Source organism: Antedon bifida, chromosome 4, assembly GCF_963402885.1.
Source record: "Antedon bifida chromosome 4, ecAntBifi1.1, whole genome shotgun sequence".
Lineage (NCBI taxonomy): Eukaryota > Metazoa > Echinodermata > Crinoidea > Comatulida > Antedonidae > Antedon > Antedon bifida.
Window position 1 is genome coordinate 28,821,500 of NC_136229.1, and position 23,411 is coordinate 28,844,910.

Genomic DNA, 23,411 nt, shown 5'->3' on the forward strand with positions numbered 1-23,411 from the left:
AATGAATAAATCAATGTACTAGCACAATTTCTGAACATAGGATTTAGTTTGTGCCATTATGCTGAAATGTCTACTCTAAAAAGGATTGCAAGCCAGGACTGGTTAGTCAGCCAGTCCCAGATAGGGGGCATAGTTTGATTAGGCTGTGACGTGGATCTCTGATGCAAGTCCTTCTATGGTGTTTGTCCATGATAATAGATAAGAACACTATAAGAATTGCAAGTAACTTAAATTAGTCAGAAAAAAATATAGAGAGTGACAGTACTGATGGGCAATATTTAAAACAATTATTTTTAAGCAGTTCAGTCTAAAACATTTGCTACCGGTGTAATGAATTGATACAGACTTTGTATGAATGCAAAGTCAGTCGTTTATTATAGTAATCCTGTACAGGTGGTAGTCAAAATAACTATAGCATCAGCATATTACACGGGCACATAGTGAATGGATTGGAAGCAAAGTACCTGGCATATATACTACAAACTACTGGAGACTTTTATTTTTTTACACATTGAATTAAATGTTTATTCACTAACTTTTTTGTCTTGAAGGGCATCTATAGTTTCTTGACTAACTCCTTCTCTTAGCATATACGGACGTATTCTTGACTCCATTATCTGTGAAGATACAACATTAGTTAATAATGGTGTTTGATTATCAACAAAAATAGTACATACAGTATCTTTACTGTTATCGTTTATTTTTTTGTGGTGAATAAAAACAATATTATCGAAATGGCTGTTTACTCCATACCAAATACAGGGAAGCAGGTTCCTTTCAAGTTTCAAACGTGACCAGCTACAGTATTTCACCTTTGCACTGTTTCGGTGTAGTTGAGTACAACCCTTGTTAAAACCGGGGGGAAACAATTGTTTTAATGGAAAAAGGGAGCAAACCGAAAATCATTGCCTAGTTGTTACGACAACCACTCTAGTATCAATTCATTTAAATTGTTACTAAATGTTTGGTTGATTGTTACATCAGTGGGTAATGTATTTACCCACTAATTTTGCTGAAAATGACATGGTCAAAATTGACATAAAATTAAGGTGGGTAAATAGAATCTTGAGCACAAACACTTTTCTATACATGATTGGTCAGTCAGATTATGAGGCTTGTGATTTCTGCAATAAGTAAAAAGAAACAATGATACACTTGTTCTGAATAGAACTATGAACTAAGCCTATACCAACTCCACAGACATGTTTGCATTGTTGATTGTTGAATTATTGTTATATACCTCAAGTATTCAGTTGTATACTGTGTGGACTTTGTCCAAGTTGGCGTAACAATATGTGTCACGCGCTAAGTAATCAGTGGGGGGGGGGGATGGATGGGGGGGCGCACCCTCCGCACGTCCCCCTATAAATCGAACGAACGATTCGTACAAAGGACACCGCCATACAACCGCCCGTAGGCCTACCTATTGTTTAGATCGCTGGCAGTCAGCAAGCATAAATAAAAGTGTATATATACGTCAAAAATGGAACGGCGTGGTTACCTATAGATCATCATCATAGAGGATATGTTAATAATAATATAGTACACTAACTGTGGTAGGTCTGTGCTGTAGTATACATTATAGCAACCGATTTTTTTTCTAGGCCACCCACCCAACTGTATCAATACCTATTTATATATTTAATTTCTTCAACAAATTGATGTAAATAAATATTTTGATATATTATAAGCATTAAATTTTGCGCTTTTTCCGGGGCTTCCCCTAGATGTACGTTCGCATTGAACTGAATGCAACGCAATCAAAACTAAATACTGAGTGAATGAAATCGGCAACAAAATGTAATTAGTCACGTGATTGGAGGGAAAAAGTATGATCGTTTTGCTCATTGGTAGCATGCTACATATGAGAGTGTCTTTTCCTGCAAATTAGAGGTGCCATTTATCATAAATTTTATGTGAGAGAGTACCATTTCCGGCCATCTGGGGGACGTCATTTATCAAAGTTCGCTTCGCCACAGGTCCTGTCGACGGCGGCCCTGTACAAACACCTTTTTTCGCGAAGCGCTCTGTTGTGACGCTTAGGCCTATGTGGAAAATGTCACTCTTTAATTGGCTAGTACCTCAGTTTTCATATTTAAAATATCAATTGTTAATACATTTATAATAACGTGAGAGTGCCATTTCCGACCATCTAGAGGTGTTATATTTTCAAAATCGATTTTGAAAATATGTGGACTCACTACAGTTGCGCTGCTCCCCCCCCCCCCCCCCCACCCCCCTTCACAAATTCCTGGATCCGCCCCTGGTAATTGCATAGATAAAAACATTTTGGAGAACTTGAGAATAGAATCGCTTAAAAGTAGCCAGAACAACGGACACAAAAATAATACAATTTCATTCTTCCATCTGACGTGTTTAATTAATTGTTAAAATTATACCTGCTTTTGAAACCAATCACATTTACTTAATGAAAAGACAAAACAACTGGTGAATAATATATTACTTACTTCCAATTGTTGAATACAATTACGGTAGAGTTAACTTCAATTCACTTGCATTTAACTTGAAACAATTAGAGTTACAGTAAGTGTAATTCAATTGCAGTTAACTGAAATGCAAATAAAGTTTCAATATAATTGTACTTCAGTGAAATATATTCGACTTTTAATTTAGTTTCATCTGGAGGTACAGTATATTATAAAACGGCCGGGCTTCCTTTCCTTGCCGTGTTCAAATAAATTCGTAACTTATGTAAAACTCACCGTACGTGTTATTGGTTCATCCAATGATTGTAACAATATTAATTTTGCGTCCGTTTAGATAGTAGGCCTAATCACAATTGTAGGTAGACTGTGCTAGGCTTAAACTGCTGCCAAAATACAACGTGTACAGTATTTATACAACGAACAAAATAGTGCTTTACGTTACACGAAAGATTGCCTTGCCTTGCCCGAATGATGAGCCCAACAATTACATAGCGAATGGGGCGTCGTTCGTGGACTTTGGGCTGGAGACAAACAGATGAGCAGTCATAAAATACAGTGTGCATAACCTCTACGGTTTGCGAGTAACGTATACGCATAATAGGCCTATTTAATTGTATAGGGCTAATACCTGACCGGATCGGCCTGTCTTAAATATGATTAATTATAGGCCTATACAGTAGCCGACATGACATTAAAACAAATGTATAGACCTATCTCTGATTTGCTTATTACGCAATACAGCACTTTGTGTCAAAACGTCGCTGCGTTGCGTTACGTTGCGTCGGTAGTGGGAACCACGCTTCAAGCCTGGTTCCCAGAAGCGACGTAGGCCTAACGCAATCTGCGCAACGTTAACGTAAGAAAATGCCCTTCTATCATAAGTGTGTTTGACCCCGCCTGCGTGAAATCAAACTTGCGATGTTTGCAGCACTGTGTGTGTGTGTGTCGTCGGTTTCCCCACTTGTGATTACGCAATACAGCACTTTGCGACAATACGTCGCTGCGTTGCGTTCTAGTGGGAACCATGCTTTAAGCTCTATCTTCGCTATCAAACTTCATGTGACAAAAAATGGGATTTTCCCATTATATGCCGGACAGGATGATGTCATACCACTACCATAAGGCACCACACTCTTTTGATAGTGTAGACAGAACTTTTATTTATAGATAACATTGATTTCTAATTTTTCTTCTGATACATATGTTTTCGTTGTTATTTCGTAGGTTATAACAGTACGTATTTTCAGTATAGGTCTACCCCTTTCCTGTCAACATGCTTAATCGTAATGTAAGGTAATTGGGTGTCAAATCCAAGATTGCCGCCAATACGTAAACTATCCAATAAATGTACCATATTGGACAAAGTAACACCCATTATGAACAATATTTTAAGTTAAAAGTAATGCCATATGGGTTTTCATTAACTGCCAAATACTCATACTTTCCTATATACAGTACTGTGTACCGGCTATGTGATACGACAAAGAATTTCTATAGGAGTCCTCTTTTACTTTGATAAGTTTGCCAACAAACACCTCTGTGAGAATTGCAACATTCTTCATTAATCAGGATATCACCAATGTTGGCTTTCAAATTCATCAATTGATGAAATCATTAATTTGTGTTATTTCAATGTTACCATGCTCAATGACCTTGATCAATTGATGTAAATCCAGCAAGTCCCTTTGTCACACATACATGTCCTCTCATAAACTCCAATAGGCCTATCTGTAATTTGTTTCAGTAGTCTGTTGAAAGTCTCTATATCAGAGAGTTGTAACTCCCTGCTATTATCAATAACAGTAAAAAAAACCTACAGTACAATCAATCTACATTTAATAATAGTACTGTATATGTGATTGATTGGTTGTTTCTATATCAGAGAGTTGTAACTCCCTGCTATTATCAATAACAGTAAAAAAAAACCTACAGTACAATCAATCTACATTTAATAATAGTATTGTATATGTGATTGCTTGGTTGTCTCTATATCAATCAATCTACATTTTTATTATTATACTTACTTATTATGACATAATTGAAATACTGTAATTATGTTAAAAACAAAAAAATGAATTGATTATTGATTTAACAAGTTTAAAATCATTTATACTTTATTTTATCTGCTCCAAATAAAATTCATGTTGACATAGAATTGGTGATTAGTGTAACACAAAAATATTTATATTTTACTAAAATAGAGTTAAATTTAATTTTAAAAATGTATACTTCAAAAATAAATAAAATAGAAAAATGTCCTTATGCCGTGGAATGATGAGGATTATTAAGTCCAGCAAAAGTTGTTTAATTTATAGAAAGTTTCTTGAATATTAAATACATTGCAAATAGTAAAATATATATAATATATTTTACTATTTACAATGTAATTTAATAGTCAAGAAAATTTCATACACGTCATGGAAAAACGAATACCTTTATTGTAAAAGTTTTTGTAGACAATGGTAAAAATAAATTACCTAACCAAAAATTGTAATATAGGCATTAAATTTAAATTAAATATAAACATTGAATAGATTAGTTCTTGTTACAATTAGTTGAATTGTTTTTAATTGTTTACCTGCTGTATGAATTCATTTATCACGATTAGATTCAGATTTATTTTGTATTTTAAACTTGCAGTACATTTGTACCTTTTCTTTACATTTTCAAATTTTTGTTAAAAAACTTTTTAAACTTTTGTCACTGAAAAACAAATTGCATATGTTTTTTATAAAATGAGGAGGTTTATGACAGTTACAAACGAGCAATATACAAGATATATAATACAATAAAAAATATAAAAGTATATACAGTAATAGGGCCTACTGACCCAAGCTTTCTATACTAAAACATATTAGTTTACATGAATGTATAGGCATATAACCAAAGTTGTTAGACTTGCACTAAACACAATTTAGTTATCAGATGATGTCATGATTTCATACTCCTCCATCATTTTTTCTTTTTTAAGTTTTTCAACTAATTCTGGCAATTTATCTAATATTTCAATTTTGAAGATCAAATCCCATTGGTCTTTTGGATCAACTTTGTAATATTTGTCAATCCGTTCCATTTTTGCAGAGCTAATTTTAAAACCCAATTTAACTAAATTTTGTCGATGCTTGGAGAATTTACAAACGACAAAATTCTTGAATCCTTTAAATAACGGTACTGTATTCTTGATTTTTGATTCTAATCCCATTAAACAACTCAGATAGACAGCCTCAATGAGAACCGTTACATCGGAATCGTTGAGAATTCCTGGCCCAACAAGTAGTTTGAACAGACCATGTGCATTAGATCCCTTCTCTATTGCCCTTACTGATGTTTTGCTTTGAAACTCACATAGTAACAACTTTAGTAAACTAACATATCCATACTCTTCCCAGAATGAATCAACATCAACCATCAGGTCTTCAAAATGTTCTGTAGAATATTCTGTAGAGGTATAAAAGTAATTATACATCAGCTATTAAATAACAGTTAAATTTACTTTCATATTTTTGAGTTAAGTTATTGGAAACTATAACAATATATGTTAATATTCAATATATAATTTTAAAGGTTATTCTAAAGTTTAAAAAAATGAATTCTGAAAATTCATGAGCAATGTACAATACAATTTTTAAGAACAACCTAAATGACATTGACATTGAGGGAATAATAATGATACATGCTTATTGATAATGAATATTTACAGTGTTATTTGAACACTCTAATAACGTAATCAAAATATTGGTTAAATATGGTGGTACTACCAACACCTCCTTGACAAACGCCGGACAATTTTAATTAAGATCATTATTTCTTTTTGAGACATGGTAGAGAAGGTTCACATTGACCTTAGAAGCACTACTGATTCTGCCCCTACTACTATTGCTACTGCTGCTACTACAAATTTATTCCTGCTGTAGGGGTTGGAGTGGCCGACAACAATGCACTTTGACATCATCATGTCCATATATGGGCACATCACATTTAACATAAAGTTTAAAGATGTATTGTCCCCGAAAAACATGAAAAATAAAGATTAATAAAATCTAGTTTTGTTTCTAAATGAATGAAATTGTTGCCCTTGTCTTCAGCAGCTCCTCTGCTCTTGCACCTTGTCCACACTGACAATCGTACCTAGTACTGTGAGTGTAACTGTACTTATGCCAAAACTCTGTGTAGATGCTCTACCGGTAGTAGAGCTGAAGGGAATACTAACTACAAAGGCATTCATGTCATGCTGAATAAGCAAAGGTTGCCTAGCGATTTTAGTGTTCCTAGTACCAGCCTAGGCTAGCTAGGCCTAGGAATATGTTCGGTTGTTGACATAATTCACAAAATAATGAATGTTTTATATTTATATATACGGGGCAAACAATTTCATTCGGTGAAAGATAAACTATGTCTCGTAAAAATATATACTTTTATCTTTCACCTCATGAAATTATTTGCCACATTGCACTCATATACTTTAATGTGTATACTAACATACTGCTAACTTACGTATTGAGGGTGTTATTGGTGACGTCAATCTTGGTGTTGAAAGTTCTGAAAACATTAAGTATACGGAACCGATAAAGGAGTGGATAGTGATATTTGTTCAAATATTTTTATTTACTGACACTGTCAGCTCTTTTTTTTATTATGATTTTTGCCTTATAATTTGCCTCTATGCAATACGCAAGTGGTTTTATTTATTTTTCTATTTTCTGGATCCAAATTGCACAAATCAATTTATTTTAAAAACAATATTATTGTTCACATACTTTTTTTTTAAAAAAAAATTGACAATTTTCAAACCTAAATTTTTCTGATAATTCCAAAACTGAAAGCAAGGTTTAATCACCATTCATGAGAAAATACGATTAATACAACTAATTTTAACTTACCATTTAGTTGCATACTCTTGAAAACCTGTTCATATTGCTGTTGCTCGATTAGCAAAGTCCATTGAGAAATGAATTCAGACTGATGTTCTTCGGGAGCTAATACTTCACTTAACAATCTCAGAAGCCTTCTATTATTATACAAGCTCCATATGAGAAATAGAGATCTTAAATGTAATACACAAAGATAAAATGTTATACACTTATGTTTGAGGGAAGAAATAGTAAAACCAATGTCCCCCATCACTTGAACAAGCTTTTTAACTGTGTCACTTTTTTCTGTCAGATTCTCAGCATGTATAACATCTTTTCCACTAAAAATGTCCTTAAACATGTCTACAACATACTGCGGATATGGTGGACCTTTAGTTCTCTTGAGATGTAGTGTCAGAATATCTAGAAAATAAAGTATTATAAAAAGAATTACGGTATTGTGCAGAAGAAACTTGCTGTGTTTTATAATGATTATAATATTTTACACAGTGTTACAGATTTTATACTTTAATGACAATGAGAACAAATTGTTATAATACAGATTTATACCAGCAAACTAAGGAGACTTAGTGTTTTAATTATCGATTATACGATAATAGCAACTTGCCGCTACTAATGTAATTTTAGTTACAATTTTATGAAACTAATGATATCTGGTTAGCTACAACAGACAGACAGAACTCTAACATCAAATAAACCAAATTAACTTGTTCAGTTTCATGCAATAATATTTGTACATTTATTATTTTTTTTACCATCAAAGAACTAATTCTTACAAAATGTTATGGCTTACATGGTAACTTTTCTCTACTTGTCGACCGTCTTACATTTGTGGTAGTTTCAGACATTGATGGTATCTCTTCAGATTCTCTTCCAGTAGTACTGCTAGACCCTGCAGCTTGAATCATTGGTGTTAATATTTGGTGTTCTACAGACTGTTGAGCTAACAATTTATTTTAAAAATTTACAAGCATAGAGAAAAGTGGCAGGTGATATACTGGAAATAAATTAACTATATTAATAATACAGTATGGGGTAAAAGATAAACAGAATGGTTCTAAAGTAAAGATTTGAAAATTGAACCATATCATCAGTTCTGATGTTCTTATATAACTTTGTAGAGAATTCCATAATTTTGTTTATAAATAACCTTTTATTAGCTCTGCCAGAATGGCGAGAGGTTATGATGAGGTCGATTGTGTCTTGGGTGTTTGTTTTTTTCTTTAGAAGACATCGACGCGAGCTACTTAGGTAGTGCATTGTTTCTCTCTTTTTATCATAATTTACAATAAAACGTACATTTAAACAAGGAATGACTTGGTTTAATGTTTTGAAAGTAATACAGTATTATGCATTAATTTAACAAAACGTCAACAATTGTAGAGAATGGGTCTTTAAAGAAAGTTGAATTGAATCTGAAACATTTAAGTTAAAATTTTACCAAGTACAGCAGCAATATTCATTAATTAATATGTGTGATTTGTCTCAGAATTACCTGTTTTTGAATAACAATGATCACATATTTAAAACACAATGATCAAAATATCAAACTTTGAATACATACATTTAGATTTACATGTGCTTAATATAAATAAATAACTTGGATATTAATAATGGCAGAGTTCAATGAATTTTACTGTTGTTAGTTGGTATTCCTTTGATGTTTTTTAGAAGAATACTTACTTGTAGTAAGTAGTGAGGTTTCAGATGTTGAATGCATAGTGCTAGTTAATGGTTGTGTCGACAAAATTTGTGTTATTTGACGTTCTAAAGACTGATTTAAGACTATTTGTTGAGGCTTGGGCTAGTTGAATGATGGACACCAGAACTTAACGCTTTCATGATGTTTAAAGGCCAACTCAGACAGCGTCGTACGACGCTGTCTGAGTTGGCCTGAACCAACAGTGAAACACTCTGACCAACTGCAGAAAATTAATTTCAACAAGTAAATTGGCCTTACCATGATTTTTTGAATAGAAGACAACAAAATGACAAATCTTAATTAAATTGTGTTCGTAATTGACAATGATTTATTTGAAATGATTCATTACTGTTTAAGTAGAATGACGATCATGTAATAGCGTATGATATGAAGCTGAGCTCTAGCCTTCTTGTTGGATGTTTTTTTGCAAATAAATCCACGACCTGATCCAACTACAAGTCGACGTCTTTTGAGTAGTGTATATGCATGAGTGCTAGCGATGATAACCTCTCTTGTGTCATGCTTGCTCGTGTGTATGTATGCAGTCTTTTTAAAGCACTTGCACTTCTCTCACACTCACAGCTCGTAGATGGAATTGTGCAACGCATATATGTTTGGAAAAATAAGGCGGTCAGCCTCTTGGTCTTGTTCTTTATCTTTTTCACGCGATTTTTTTATCCAGCCATCCAACTTTTGGCATGATCTTCCAGCAGCTTTCTAGATTCCTGCTCCCTCCCTTCCCATGTTTAGGCGCCTATCTTCAAAGATAGTCCTACTACACTATCTTTGCTATCTTTGATCTTTGTCTGTATTTCCAGACACATCTTTACCGCCGGTTGTCTGTATTTCCAGTAAACACTTTACCGCGTACGTGAAGCACTAAGCTATTGCTTGTCGTCACATGATCGACTGCGCATGTTTCACATCGAGTTTGTAGTCAGTTCAGATTCCGTAATTTAATTACCGGTATTTTTTCATTTTATATTAAAATATTTTTTTTTGTATACTATTGATAATGTAAATTTTGTATATATATAATGATATTGTCTTTAGTTAAACAAGACAAGAAAAAATACCATTTCTATTAATTTAAACTGTATCAAAAAGTAAACTGAGCGAAATACTTTGCAAAAAATAAAGAGAGCAACAGAGGGTGTGCTATTTATTATTTTAGGCCATATTGAAGAACAAAATTGAACCTCTGTGAGCGGCCACCTTGCGTAAGCAGCCACCTCCCTTAACGGCCGCACTTTCAAAAGCCTGTTTGTTCTTCCTATCTAATTTGTGCATTTGATACTAACTCCCGTAAGTGGCCGAAATTATAAAATTAGATTTTTTGTATTACTTATGATTATCAGACAAATTTTAAAAGCTTTTATCATATGAAAATGGTCGGTCAAAATCTGTGTAGGAATGTTCTTCACATAAAAATGTTTTATAACCGCTTCGAAATAAAGTTAATATGAAGCGCAATAAGTATCAAAATTGCATTTTTGTTGTCAAAAGTCATTACAAATTTTTCGGGTGGCCGCTTACGGGAAGTAATTTACAAGCATGCAAAAAATCTAATTTTTAGTAAAAAATGGACGGGTGGTATCAAATGCACTAATTAGATAGGAAGGACAAACAGGCTTTTGAAAGTGCGGCCGATAAGAGAGTTGGCCGCTCATAGAGGTTCAACTGTATTTCCAAAACTTTTAAGTTTCATGGGTGTATTGGAACAAATTAAATAGTAAAAAAATCTAAGCTAAAGCTAGCAATTAAAACGGACTCGCATTCAGGGGGTTAAATTAATTTTAAAACATTAACTTACTGTCAAATAACTTCAATATCTTTTTTTTTACAGCTACGTCCATCTCCTCATTATCTTTTAAAATAGATACTGGCGTCTTTCCCATCTATAAACAAATGTGATTTAATTCAATGAATTTCTGGTTGATACACAACAATTAATCAGTTTAATTAAATAACTTAATATGAAATATTATACTTTACAAATTTTATAATTTGAATAGGTAGAATATTATATTTATGATATAAAATTATTTAAAAAGCGTATCAATTCAATAAATATTAAACCTACAATTCATATATCGGTAGAATACACACACACTCTATATATATATTTTTTTTCTCTTCAATTTAAAAATATATATTTCACAATGTGCAATAAAATTATAATAATTCAATACACTGGGTGCACTATTTTTATTTCATAAGAAAAAAGAATTAGACATGTTCAATGTTAAAAACATTTGTTTTTAACATTTATACTTAAGCCTTATGTTTAATTCTTTATTGTATTTTGCAAATGTACAGTATGTTTCTTGTAATATAATAAATATGAAACACAATACTATGCTATGTCATTACATTGGTGCACAATACTTTAATTCCATGACAGGAACAAAAATTAGACATGTTCAAGGTTTACATTATATTTGTTAAAATGTATTGTATATTACTTTGTTTGATGTGGTTAATGCATCTGGATGTACAAGACTGTTCATTATCTCTAATTCAAATTTACCATGCCTCATCAGTTCATAGCCAAACTCTGTAGTGAGTATGCTAAGATATAGATGTAGTGGGGTGTTTCCATCCTGAAATAAAAAATAATCATTAAGGCCTACTTGTTTACAACTAGATGCTGTAAAATTGTTGCTCATTTTGACAAAGGTTCTATGACCATAATATTCATTTAACTTGAGTCTGTTGAACTTATGATTTAATTGTAATTTAGTACTATAGTCTACAGACATCTGCCATGATGATACAAAAGTAACAGTATGTTTTTATTTATTTTGCAAATGTATCTTTCTCACTTTGTAATGTAATAAAGTTGTAATACAATACTATGCTATGTCATTACATTGGTGCACTACACTTTATTGCCATGACAGGAACAAAAATTAGACATGTTCAAGGTTTACATTATTTTTTCTAAAATGTATTGTACATTACCTTGTTTGATGTGGTTAATGCATCTGGATGTACAAGTCTGTTCAGTATCTCTAATTCAAATTTACCAAGCCTCATCAGATAATAGCCAAACTCTGTGATGAATAAGCTAAGATATAGATGTAGTGGGGTATTTCCATCCTGAAATAAATCATAATTATTAAGGCTTATTGGTTTTGGATTACATGCTATACAATAGACATGTTGCAACTGTAACATTTAAAAAAAGGTTCTATTACTAGCCTACAAACATCTGCAATGATGATGATTATTTATTTAAAAATTTATAATTAAAATATAAAATACAATATGTCATTACTTTGGGTACACAATACTTTAATTGTATGATAGGAAAAAAGAATTAAGTTTAAGGTTATAAAAACATTTTTTTTAACATTTATTGCACATTACTTTGATGTGGTTAATGCATCTTGATGAACAAGACTGGACAGTTTCTCTAATTTAATACCACATTTTATCAGATGATAAGCTAAACTCTGTGTGATGGACTATACTCAAATATAGATCATAAATATCTTAAACCTACTGGTTTAAAACTAGATTATATACAACTGTTGCTACTTTAAGATTTTAAAAAGGCTCTAATACTGATCTAAACATCTGCACTAATAATAATAATTTAAAAACCATATAAATTCATATAAAATCAATTAAAACAGTTTGTTTATTTTCTTTATTTTGTAAAATGTATATTTCACACAATAATTTAATACTGATTACTGTGTTATATCATTACATTGGATGAACTATAAATTAATAGTACATTACTTTGTTTGTGGTTAATGTATCTCTAGTATCTTCTTACTTATTTACACCTTTCCTTTTAAATGAATGCTTATAGTATTCTGCGTTACATTTTTCTATTAAAAATGGTTTGCAACTAAATCAAATTGTGTTATTCTATATGTAATATAATATAGTATAAAGATGTATTTTTACACATTTTTAATATATATATATTTTACATATATTTTTATATTCTAAATCAGTGCAATTAGGAGACCAGTTACTCTAGAGTGATTAGTTTTTTATTTTTTGGGAATCCTGACAATATTGACCAACATAATTACTTTGAAGCAAAAACTCAAGTCATATCTCAGGAATGTTGACCCATCTGGATTATGAACAGATTTATATAAAATTTGTTTAGCTATAAAGTCTTACTAAAACAAAATTGGTAATTCACAGGGCATTCTGACATTTAACTGTTTCTCATAATTTAATTGTTTTTATATTGTATGCATTACGCAACTCTGGTTAATAAAGAAATTCAGTCAATCAATCAATCATATAATGTGTTCTAATTTTAATTAATTAAATCAATGTATTTTTTAATTTATTTTATTAATTTAATTTATTATCAACTTTCAATTCAAGCTGTGTTTGATGATCTGAAATGTCTAATACCTATTATTGCAATTAAAAATGTTGGCTTACCGTTAATAAACTATTTATAAAATTAAATGTACATACATTGTTTGGAGTTGTGATTGATGCACAGTTGGTTAGGAGGTAGTTTACTATCTCTAATTTAACTTCAGAACTCATTCTTAGATATAGATGTAGTGGTGTGTCTCCATTCTGCAAAGAATCGTAGTTAGTCAAGGGATAAATTGGTTTCTAGATGAATACAATTGGCCTTTTACATTTGTTTCTGTATTTTGCAAATATATCTTCCACAATGTACATATAATGTGTTACATTGCATGTACTATTCAATGTCGTGATCCTTGTTTTAAGAAGACTTCAGACTTCAGAAATGTAGATACATTTATGTCTGGTGACTCAAATAGAGCCTTGAAGGCCAGGTGATGGCAAAACATTTCTATTGATCATACATTCCAATAATTATCGATCTATAGATTCCCCTATGTTTCATAATTTTTGGGGTTTTATTTGTGTTAAAAATAAGCACTTTCTTATCAGTGGGGCTGTGTTGTTTAGACTTGAAATGTCTACCTAGGAATATTGGCCTACTGTTTATGAACTATTTGTATTAAATTAAATGTACATACATTGTTTGGAGATGTGGTTGATGCACCATTGGTTATGAGGTAGTTTACTATCTCTAATTTAACTTCAGACCTCCTTCTTAGATATAGATGTAGTGGTGTGTCTCCATCCTGCAAAGAATCATAATTATCATGGCATTGGTTACAATATATGATCAATTCATATTAAATCAACAATTTATAATTAAGGTATCAGTCATATGTTTATTTCTTTATTATTTTTTGCAAATGTACAGTATTTCATTTTTACCGCTTTTCAATATAATAAAGATGATCATTACATTGGTGCACAATACTTCCATTACAAGGAAACATAATTAGACATGTTCAAGGTTTACATTATATTTGTTAAAATGTATTGTACATTACTTTGTTTGATGTGGTTAATGCATCTGGATGTACAAGACTGTTCAGTATCTCTAATTCAAATTTACCATCTCTCATCAAATGATAGCCAAACTCTGTAGTGAATATGCTAAGATATAGATGTAGTGGGGTGTTTCCATCCTGAAATAAATCATAATTATTAGGCCTACTGATTTACTGTTGCTACTTTAAGATTAAGGCTCTAGTACTGATCTACAAACATATGCAATGCTGATGATTATCTATTTAAAAACCCTCAATTCATATTAAATCAACAATTTATAATTAAGGTATCAGTCATATATTTATTTCTCTAATGTATTATGCAAATGTACAGTATGTTTCCCGCTTTTTAATATAATAAAGATGAAATACAATACTATGATATATCATTAAATTGGTGCACTATGCTTTATTGCATGACAGGAAAAAAAAATTAGACATGTTCAAGGTTTACATTATTTTTGTTAAAATGTATTGTACATTACTTTGTTTGATGTGGTTAATGCATCTGGATGTACAAGACTGTTCAGTATCTCTAATTCAAATTTACCACGCCTCATCGGATGATAGCCAAACTCTGTAGTGAATATGCTAAGATATAGATGTAGTGGGGTGTTTCCATCCTGAAATAAATCATAATTATTAAGGCTTATTGGTTTTGGATTACATGCTATAAAATAGACATGTTGCAACTGTAACATTTAAAAAAAGTCATATTACTAGCCTACAAACATCTGCAATGATGATGATTATAAATTTAAAAATTTATAATTAAAATATAAAATACAATGTTGCTGTCATTACATTGGGTACACAATACCTTAATTGCATAATAGGAAAAATGAATTAAGTTTAAGGTGAAAAAAAAATTGTTAACATTTATTGCACATTACTTTGATGTGATTAATGCATCTTGATGAACAAGACTGTACAGTTTCTCTAATTTAATACCACACTTTATCAGATGATGAGCTAAACTCTGTGTGATGGACTATACTCAAATATAGATCATAATTATCTTAAACCTACTGGTTTAAAACTAGATTATATACAATTGTTGCTACTTTAAGATTTTAAAAAGGCTCTAATACTGATCTAAACATCTGCACTAATAATAATAATTTAAAAACCATATAAATTCATATAAAATCAATTAAAACAGTTTGTTTGTTTTCTTTATTTTGTAAATTAATGTATATTTCACACTGTGCAATGATAATGTAATACTGATTACTGTGTTATATCATTACATTGGATGTACTATAAATTAATAGTACATTACTTTGTTTGTGGTTAATGTATCTCTAGTCTCTTCTTACTTTAAAAAAATATTTACACCTTTCCTTTTAAATGAATGCTTATATTATTCTGCATTACATTTTTCTATTAAAAATGGTTTGCAACTAAATCCAATTGTATTATTCTATATGTAATATAATATAGTATAACGTTGTATTTTCACACATTTTTAATATACATATATTTTATATATATTTTTATATTCTAAATCAGTGCAATTAGGAGACCAGTTACTCTAGAGTGATTAGTTTTTTATTTTTTGGGAATCCTGTCTATATTGACCAACATAATCACTTTGAAGCAAAAACTCAAGTCATATCTCATGGATGTTGACCCATCTGGATTATGAACAGATGTTTATAAAATTTGTTTAGCTATAAAGTCTTACTAAAACAAAATTGGTAATTCACAGGGCATTCTGATAAAGACATTTAACTGTTTCTCATGATTTAATTGTTTTTATATTGTATATATTATGCGACTCTGGTTAATAAAGAAATTCAGTCAATCAATCAATCATATAATGTGTTTCAATTTTAATTAATTAAATCAATGTATTTTTTAATTTATTTTATTAATTTAATTTATAATTTAATCAATTTTCAATTCAAGCTGTGTTTTTTGATCTGAAATGTCTAATACCTATTGCAATTCAAAATGTGGGCTTACCGTTAATAAATTATTTATAAAATTAAATGTACATACATTGTTTGGAGTTGTGATTGATGCACCGTTGGTTACGAGACAGTTTATTATCTCTAATTTAACTCCAAAACTCCTTCTTACATATAGATGTAGTGGTGTGTCTCTATTCTGCAAAGAATCGTAATTAGTCAAGGGATAGATTGGTTTCTAGATGAATACAATTGGCCTTTACATTTGTTTCTGTATTTTGCAAATGTATCTTCCACAATGTGCAATATAATGTGTTACATTGCATGTGCTATTCAATGTCATGATCCTTATTTTAAGAAGACTTCAGAAATGTAGATACATTAATGTCTTGTGACTCAAATAAACCAAAAAGAGCCTTGAAGGCCAGGTGCTGGCAAAACATTTCTATTGATCATACATTCCAGTAATTGTCGATCTATAGATTCCCCTATGTTTCATAATTTTTGGGATTTTATTTGTGTTACACAAGCTTGTTGAAAATAAGCACTTTCTTATCAGTGGGGGCTGTGTTGTTTAGACTTGAAATGTCTAATACCTAGGAATATTGCCGTATGGTTTATAAACTACTTGTATTAAATTAAATGTACATACATTGTTTGGAGATGTGGTTGATGCACCATTGGTTATGAGGTAGTTTACTATCTCTAATTTAACTTCAGACCCCCTTCTTAGATATAGATGTAGTGGTGTGTCTCCATCCTGCAAAGAATCATAATGATCAAGAGATATAATTGGTTTCAATATTGGCTTACCGTTAATAAACTATTTATAAAATTAAATGTACATACATTGTTTGGAGTTGTGATTGATGCACCATTGGTTACGAGACAGTTTATTATCTCTAATTTAACTTCAGAACTCATTCTTAGATATAGATGAAGTGGTGTGTTTCCATCCTGAAAAGAATCATAATTAGTCAAGGGATAGATTGGTTGGATACAATTGTCCTTTACATTTGTTTCTGTTTTTGCAAATGTATCTTCCACAATGTGCAATATAATGCGTTACATTACATGTGCTATTCAATGTCGTGATCCTTGTTTTAAGAAGACTTCAGACTTCAGAAATGTAGATACATTTATGTCTTGTGACTCAAACCAAAAGGAGCCTTGAAGGCCAGGTGCTGGCAAAACATTTCTATTGATCATACATTCCAATAATTATCGATCTATAGATTCCCCTATGTTTCATAATTTTTGGGATTTTATTTGTGTTACACCAGCTTGAAATGTCTACCTAGGAATATTGGCCTACTGTTTATGAACTATTTGTATTAAATTAAATGTACATACATTGTTTGGAGATGTGGTTGATGCACCATTGGTTATGAGGTAGATTACTATCTCTAATTTAACTTCATCACTCCTTAGATATAGATGTAGTGGTGTGTCTCCATCCTGCAAAGAATCATAATTATCAAGGCCTAAGTTACAATATATGATCAATTCATATTAAATCAACAATTTATAATTAAGGTATCAGTCATATGTTTATTTATTTATTGTATTTTGCAAATGTACAGTATGTTTCCCGCTTTTTAATATAATAAAGATGAAATACAATACTGTACTAGTATGCCATGTCATTACATTGGTGCACTATACTTTAATTGCCATGAAAGGAAAAAAGAATTAGACATGTTCAAGGTTTACATTATTTTTGTTAAAATGTATTGTACATTACTTTGTTTGATGTGGTTAATGCATCTGGATGTACAAGACTGTTCAGTATCTCTAATTCAAATTTACCATCTCTCATCAAATGATAGCCAAGCTTTGTAGTGAATATGCTAAGATATAGATGTAGTGGGGTGTTTCCATCCTGAAATAAATCATAATTATTAGGCCTACTGATTTACTGTTGCTACTTTAAGATTAAGGCTCTAGTACTGATCTACAAACATATGCAATGCTGATGATTATCTATTTAAAAACCATCGATTCATATTAAATCTACAATTAATAATTAACGTATCAGTTATATGTTTATTTCTTTATTGTATTTTGCAAATGTACAGTATATTTCTCGCTTTGTAATATAATAAAGATGAAACACAATACTATGCTATGTCATTACATTGGTGCACAATACTTTAATTGCCATGACAGGAAAAAACAATTAGACAGATTCAAAATTCAAATTATTTGTTAGAATTTATTGTACATTACTTTGTTTGATGTGGTTAATACATCTGGATGTACAAGACTGTTCAGTATCTCTAATTCAAATTTACCACGCCTCATCGGATGATAGCCAAACTCTGTAGTGAATAAGCTAAGATATAGATGTAGTGGGGTGTTTCCATCCTGAAATAAATCATAATCATTAAGGCCTACTATAATAATATAATTGAACTTATGATTTAATTGTAATTTTGTACTATAGTCTACAGACATCTGCCATGATGATACAAAAGTAACAGTATGTTTTTATTTATTTTGCAAATGTATCTTTCTCACTTTGTAATGTAATAAAGATGAAATACAATACTACACTATGTCATTACATTGGTGCACTATACTTTATTGCCATGATAGGAACAAAAATTAGACATGTTCAAAATTCAAATTATTTGTTAAAATGTATTGTACATTACTTTGTTTGATATGGTTAATGCATTTGGATGTACAAGTCTGTTCAGTATCTAATTCAAATTGACCTTAAGAAGACTTCAGAAATGTAGATAAAAATTGGCATGTCAAAAAAGGGGCTCTAGGTGTGAACTACCGAAGAAGTAAAGATACACCTCATAAATTCATTTAATTATATTTTTTTTCAAATAAATAACAAAAAACGTAAAAACATATCTTATTTAACTAACCTAACTTTGTTTTATGTCTTGTGACTCAAATAAACCAAAAGGAGACTTAAAGTTGAGTCTCCAAAAGAAATGTAATATATGGTAGTAACAAAAGTAAGGTGAATAAACAAAGATAGACTAAAAATGTAACAAAGGTCAAACAGGAATTTTTTTTAAATATCATTAGAAAGAGTAAGATATTTCTTCTAGGAATCCTGTTTCTAGTTTTTTTTTCTTATTTCTTTTCCCTGTATTGTATTTTTATAATATATTGTTTTGAGGCAAAGTAAATAAAATGAAACAATACTGTATTTCTGGTAAAATGTTCATGATTTTCATTATCAAATTTCAAATATGAATGGTACAGTATTCGGATAAATCTCCATTTAAACACTGTACTGATGATGATGATTATTTATTTAAAAACCATCAAATCATATTAAATCCATAATTTAAAATATGAAATACAATATTATGTTTATGTCATTGGGTGCACTATACTTTAATTGCATGATAGGAAAAAAGAATTAGGCAAGTTATTTGTTAACATATATTGCAAATTATTTTTATGTGATTAATGCATCTTGATGTACAAGACTGGACAGTTTCTTTAATTTAATACCACGCTTTATCAGATGATGAGCTAAACTCTGTGTGATGGACTATAATCAAATATAGATCATAATTATCTTAAGCATACATGTTAACTGTAGATGATATAACATTTTTGCTACTTTAAGATTTAAAAAAGGCTCTAATACTGATCTAAAAATCTGCACTAATGATAATTTAAAAACCATATAAGTTCATATAAAATCAATTAAAATAACAGTTTGTTTGTTTTCTTTATTTTGTAAAATGTATATTTCACACTGTGAAATGATAATGTAATACTGATTACTGTGTTATATCATTACATTGTATGTTCTATAAATTAATAGTACATTACTTTGTTTGTGGTTAATGTATCTCTAGTCTCTTCTTACTTTTAAAAAATATTTACACATTTCCTTTCAAATGAATGCCTATATTATTCTGCATTACATTTTTCAATTAAAAATGGTTTGCAACTAAATCAAATTGTATTATTCTATATGTAATATAATATAGTATAAAGTTGTATTTTTACACATTTTTAATATATATATTTTATATATATTTTTATATTCTAAATCAGTGCAATTAGGAGACCAGTTACTCTAGAGTGATTAGTTTTTTATTTTTTGGGAATCCTGACAATATTGACCAACATAATCACTTGAAGCAAAAACTCAAGTCATATCTTATGATAATGACCCATCTGGATTATGAACAGATGTTTATAAAATTTGTTTAGCTTACTAAAACAAAATTGGTAATTCACAGGGCATTCTGATAAAGACATTTAAAGACTGTTTCTCATGATTTAATTGTTTTTATATTGTATGTATTATGCGACTCTGGTTAATAAAGAAATTCAGTCAATCAATCAATCATATAATGTGTTCCAATTTTAATTAATTAAATCAATGTATTTTTTAATTTATTTTATTAATTTAATTTATAATTTAATCAATTTTCAATTCAAGCTGTGTTTTTTGATCTAAAATGTCTAATACCTACTATTGCAATTAAAATGTTGGCTTACCGTTAATAAACTATTTATAAAATTAAATGTACATACATTGTTTGGAGTTGTGATTGATGCACCGTTGGTTACGAGACAGTTTATTATCTCTAATTTAACTCCAAAACTCCTTCTTACATATAGATGAAGTGGTGTGTCTCCATTCTGCAAAGAATCGTAATTAGTCAAGGGATAGATTGGTTTCTAGATGAATACAATTGTCCTTTACATTTGTTTCTGTATTTTGCAAATGTATCTCCCACAATGTGCAATATAATGCGTTAACATTGCATGTGCTATTCAATGTCGTGATCCTTGGTTTAAGAAGACTTCAGAAATGTAGATACATTTATGTCTGGTGACTCAAATAGAGCCTTAAAGGCCAGTTGCATGCAAAACATTTCTATTGATCATACATTCCAATAATTATCGATCTATAGATCCCCCTATGTTTCATAATTGTTGGGATTTTATTTGTGTAACACCAGCTTGTTGAAAATAAGCACTTTCTTATCAGTGGGGGCTATGTTGTTTAGACTTGAAATGTCTAATACCTAGGAATATTGCCATATGGTTTATAAAATATTTGTGTTAAATTAAATGTACATACATTATTTTGAGATGTGATTGATGCACTGGTTACGAGACAGTTTACTATCTCTAATTTAACTTCAGAACTTCTTAGATATAGATGTAGTGGTGTGTTTCTAATCTGCAAAGAATCATAATTATCAATGGATATAACTGGTTTCATTCTTTACAATATATTATGATCAATTCATATTAAATCAACAATAACAATTTAAAATTAAGGTATCAGTCATATGTTTATTTCTTTATTGTATTTTGCAAAATGTACAGCATTTGTCTCGCTTTGTAGGCCTACATTAAAGATGAAATACAATACTATGCTATGTCATTAACATTGGTGCACTATACTTTAATTCCATGACAGGAAAAAAAAGACAGGTTAAGGTTTACTGTCTTATTATTAAGGCTTATTCGTTTAGGATTACATGCTATAAAATAGACATGTTGCAACTTTAAGATTATTGCAATTAAAAATGTTGGCTTACCGTTAATAAACTATTCGTAAAATTAAATGTACATACATTGTTTGGAGTTGTGATTGATGCACCATTGGTTACGAGACAGTTTATTATCTGTAATTTAACTCCAGAACTCCATCTTAGATATAGATGAAGTGGTGTGTCTCCATTCTGCAAAGAATCGTAATTAGTCAAGGGATAGATTGGTTTCTAGAAATAGACTGTCCTTTACATTTGTTTCTGTATTTTGCAAATGTATCTTCCACAATGTGCAATATAATACGTTACATTGCATGTGCTATTCAATGTCGTGATCCTTGGTTTAAGAAGACTTCAGACTTCAGAAATGTAGATACATTTATGTCTGGTGACTCAAATAGAGCCATGAAGGCCAGGTGTAGGCAAAACATTTCTATTGATCATACATTCCAATTATTATCGATCTATAGATTTCCCTATGTTTCATAATTTTTGTGATTTTATTTGTGTTACACCAGCTTGTTGAAAATAAGCACTTTCTTATCAGTGGGGGCTGTGTTGTTTAGACTTGAAATGTCTAATACCTAGGGATATTGTCGTATGGTTTATAAACTACTTGTATTAAATTAAATGTACATACATTGTTTGGAGATGTGGTTGATGCACTGGTTACGAGACAGTTTACTATCTCTAATTTAACTTCAGAACTCCTTAGATATAGATGTAGTGGTGTGTCTCCATCCTGAAAGGAATCATAATTATCAAGGCCTAAGGTTACAATATATGATCAATTCATATTAAATCAACAATTTATAATTAAGGTATCATTCATATATTTAATTCTTTGTTAGGAAAAAAAGAATTAAGTTTAAGATGAACAAAAATTGTTAACATTTATTGCACATTACTTTGATGTGGTTAATGCATGTTGATGAACAAGACTGTACAGTTTTTATAATTTATTACCACACTTTATCAGATGATGAACTAAACTCTGTGTGATGGACTATACTCAAATATAGATCATAATTATCTTAAACCTACTGGTTTAAAACTAGATTATATAAAACTGTTGCTACTTTAAGATTTTAAAAAGGCTCTAATACTGATCTAAACATCTGTACCAATAATAATTAAAAAACCATATAAATTCATATCATTCACATTGTTACATTTTTCTATTAAAAATGGTTTGCAACCAAATCAAATTGTATTATTCTGTATGTAATATAATATAGTATAAAGTTGTATTTTTACACATTTTTAATATATATATTTTATATATATTTTTATATTCTAAATCGGTGCAATTTGGAGACCAGTTACTCTAGAGTGATTAGATTTACTTTTTGGGAATCCTGTCAATATTGACCAACATAATTACTTTGAAGCAAAGACTCAAGTCATATCTCATGAATGTTGACCCATCTGGATTATGAACAGATGTTTATAAAATTTGTTTAGCTTACTAAAACAAAATTGGTAATTCACAGGGCATTCTGATAAAGACATTTAACTGTTTCTCATGATTTAATTGTTTTTATATTGTATGTATTATGCCACTCTAATTAATAAAGAAATTTTGTCAATCAATCAATCATATAATGTGTTTCAATTTTA

The 23,411-nt window shown here is 30.3% G+C and overlaps 1 protein-coding gene across 1 annotated transcript; it reads right to left on the reverse strand.

Moving 5' to 3' along the window:
- Positions 1–4,954: 4,954 nt before the first annotated feature.
- On the reverse strand, positions 4,955–10,912 carry LOC144840468 (uncharacterized). The gene is made up of 5 exons (XM_078696286.1): positions 10,834–10,912; positions 8,112–8,261; positions 7,328–7,720; positions 6,942–6,986; positions 4,955–5,885 (listed from the first exon to the last, which is right to left on the reverse strand). Exons 1-5 carry the CDS (start codon positions 10,874–10,876, stop codon positions 5,362–5,364), a joined length of 1,155 nt encoding a protein of 384 aa, XP_078552412.1. The 5' UTR covers positions 10,877–10,912; the 3' UTR covers positions 4,955–5,361.
- Positions 10,913–23,411: the final 12,499 nt, after the last annotated feature.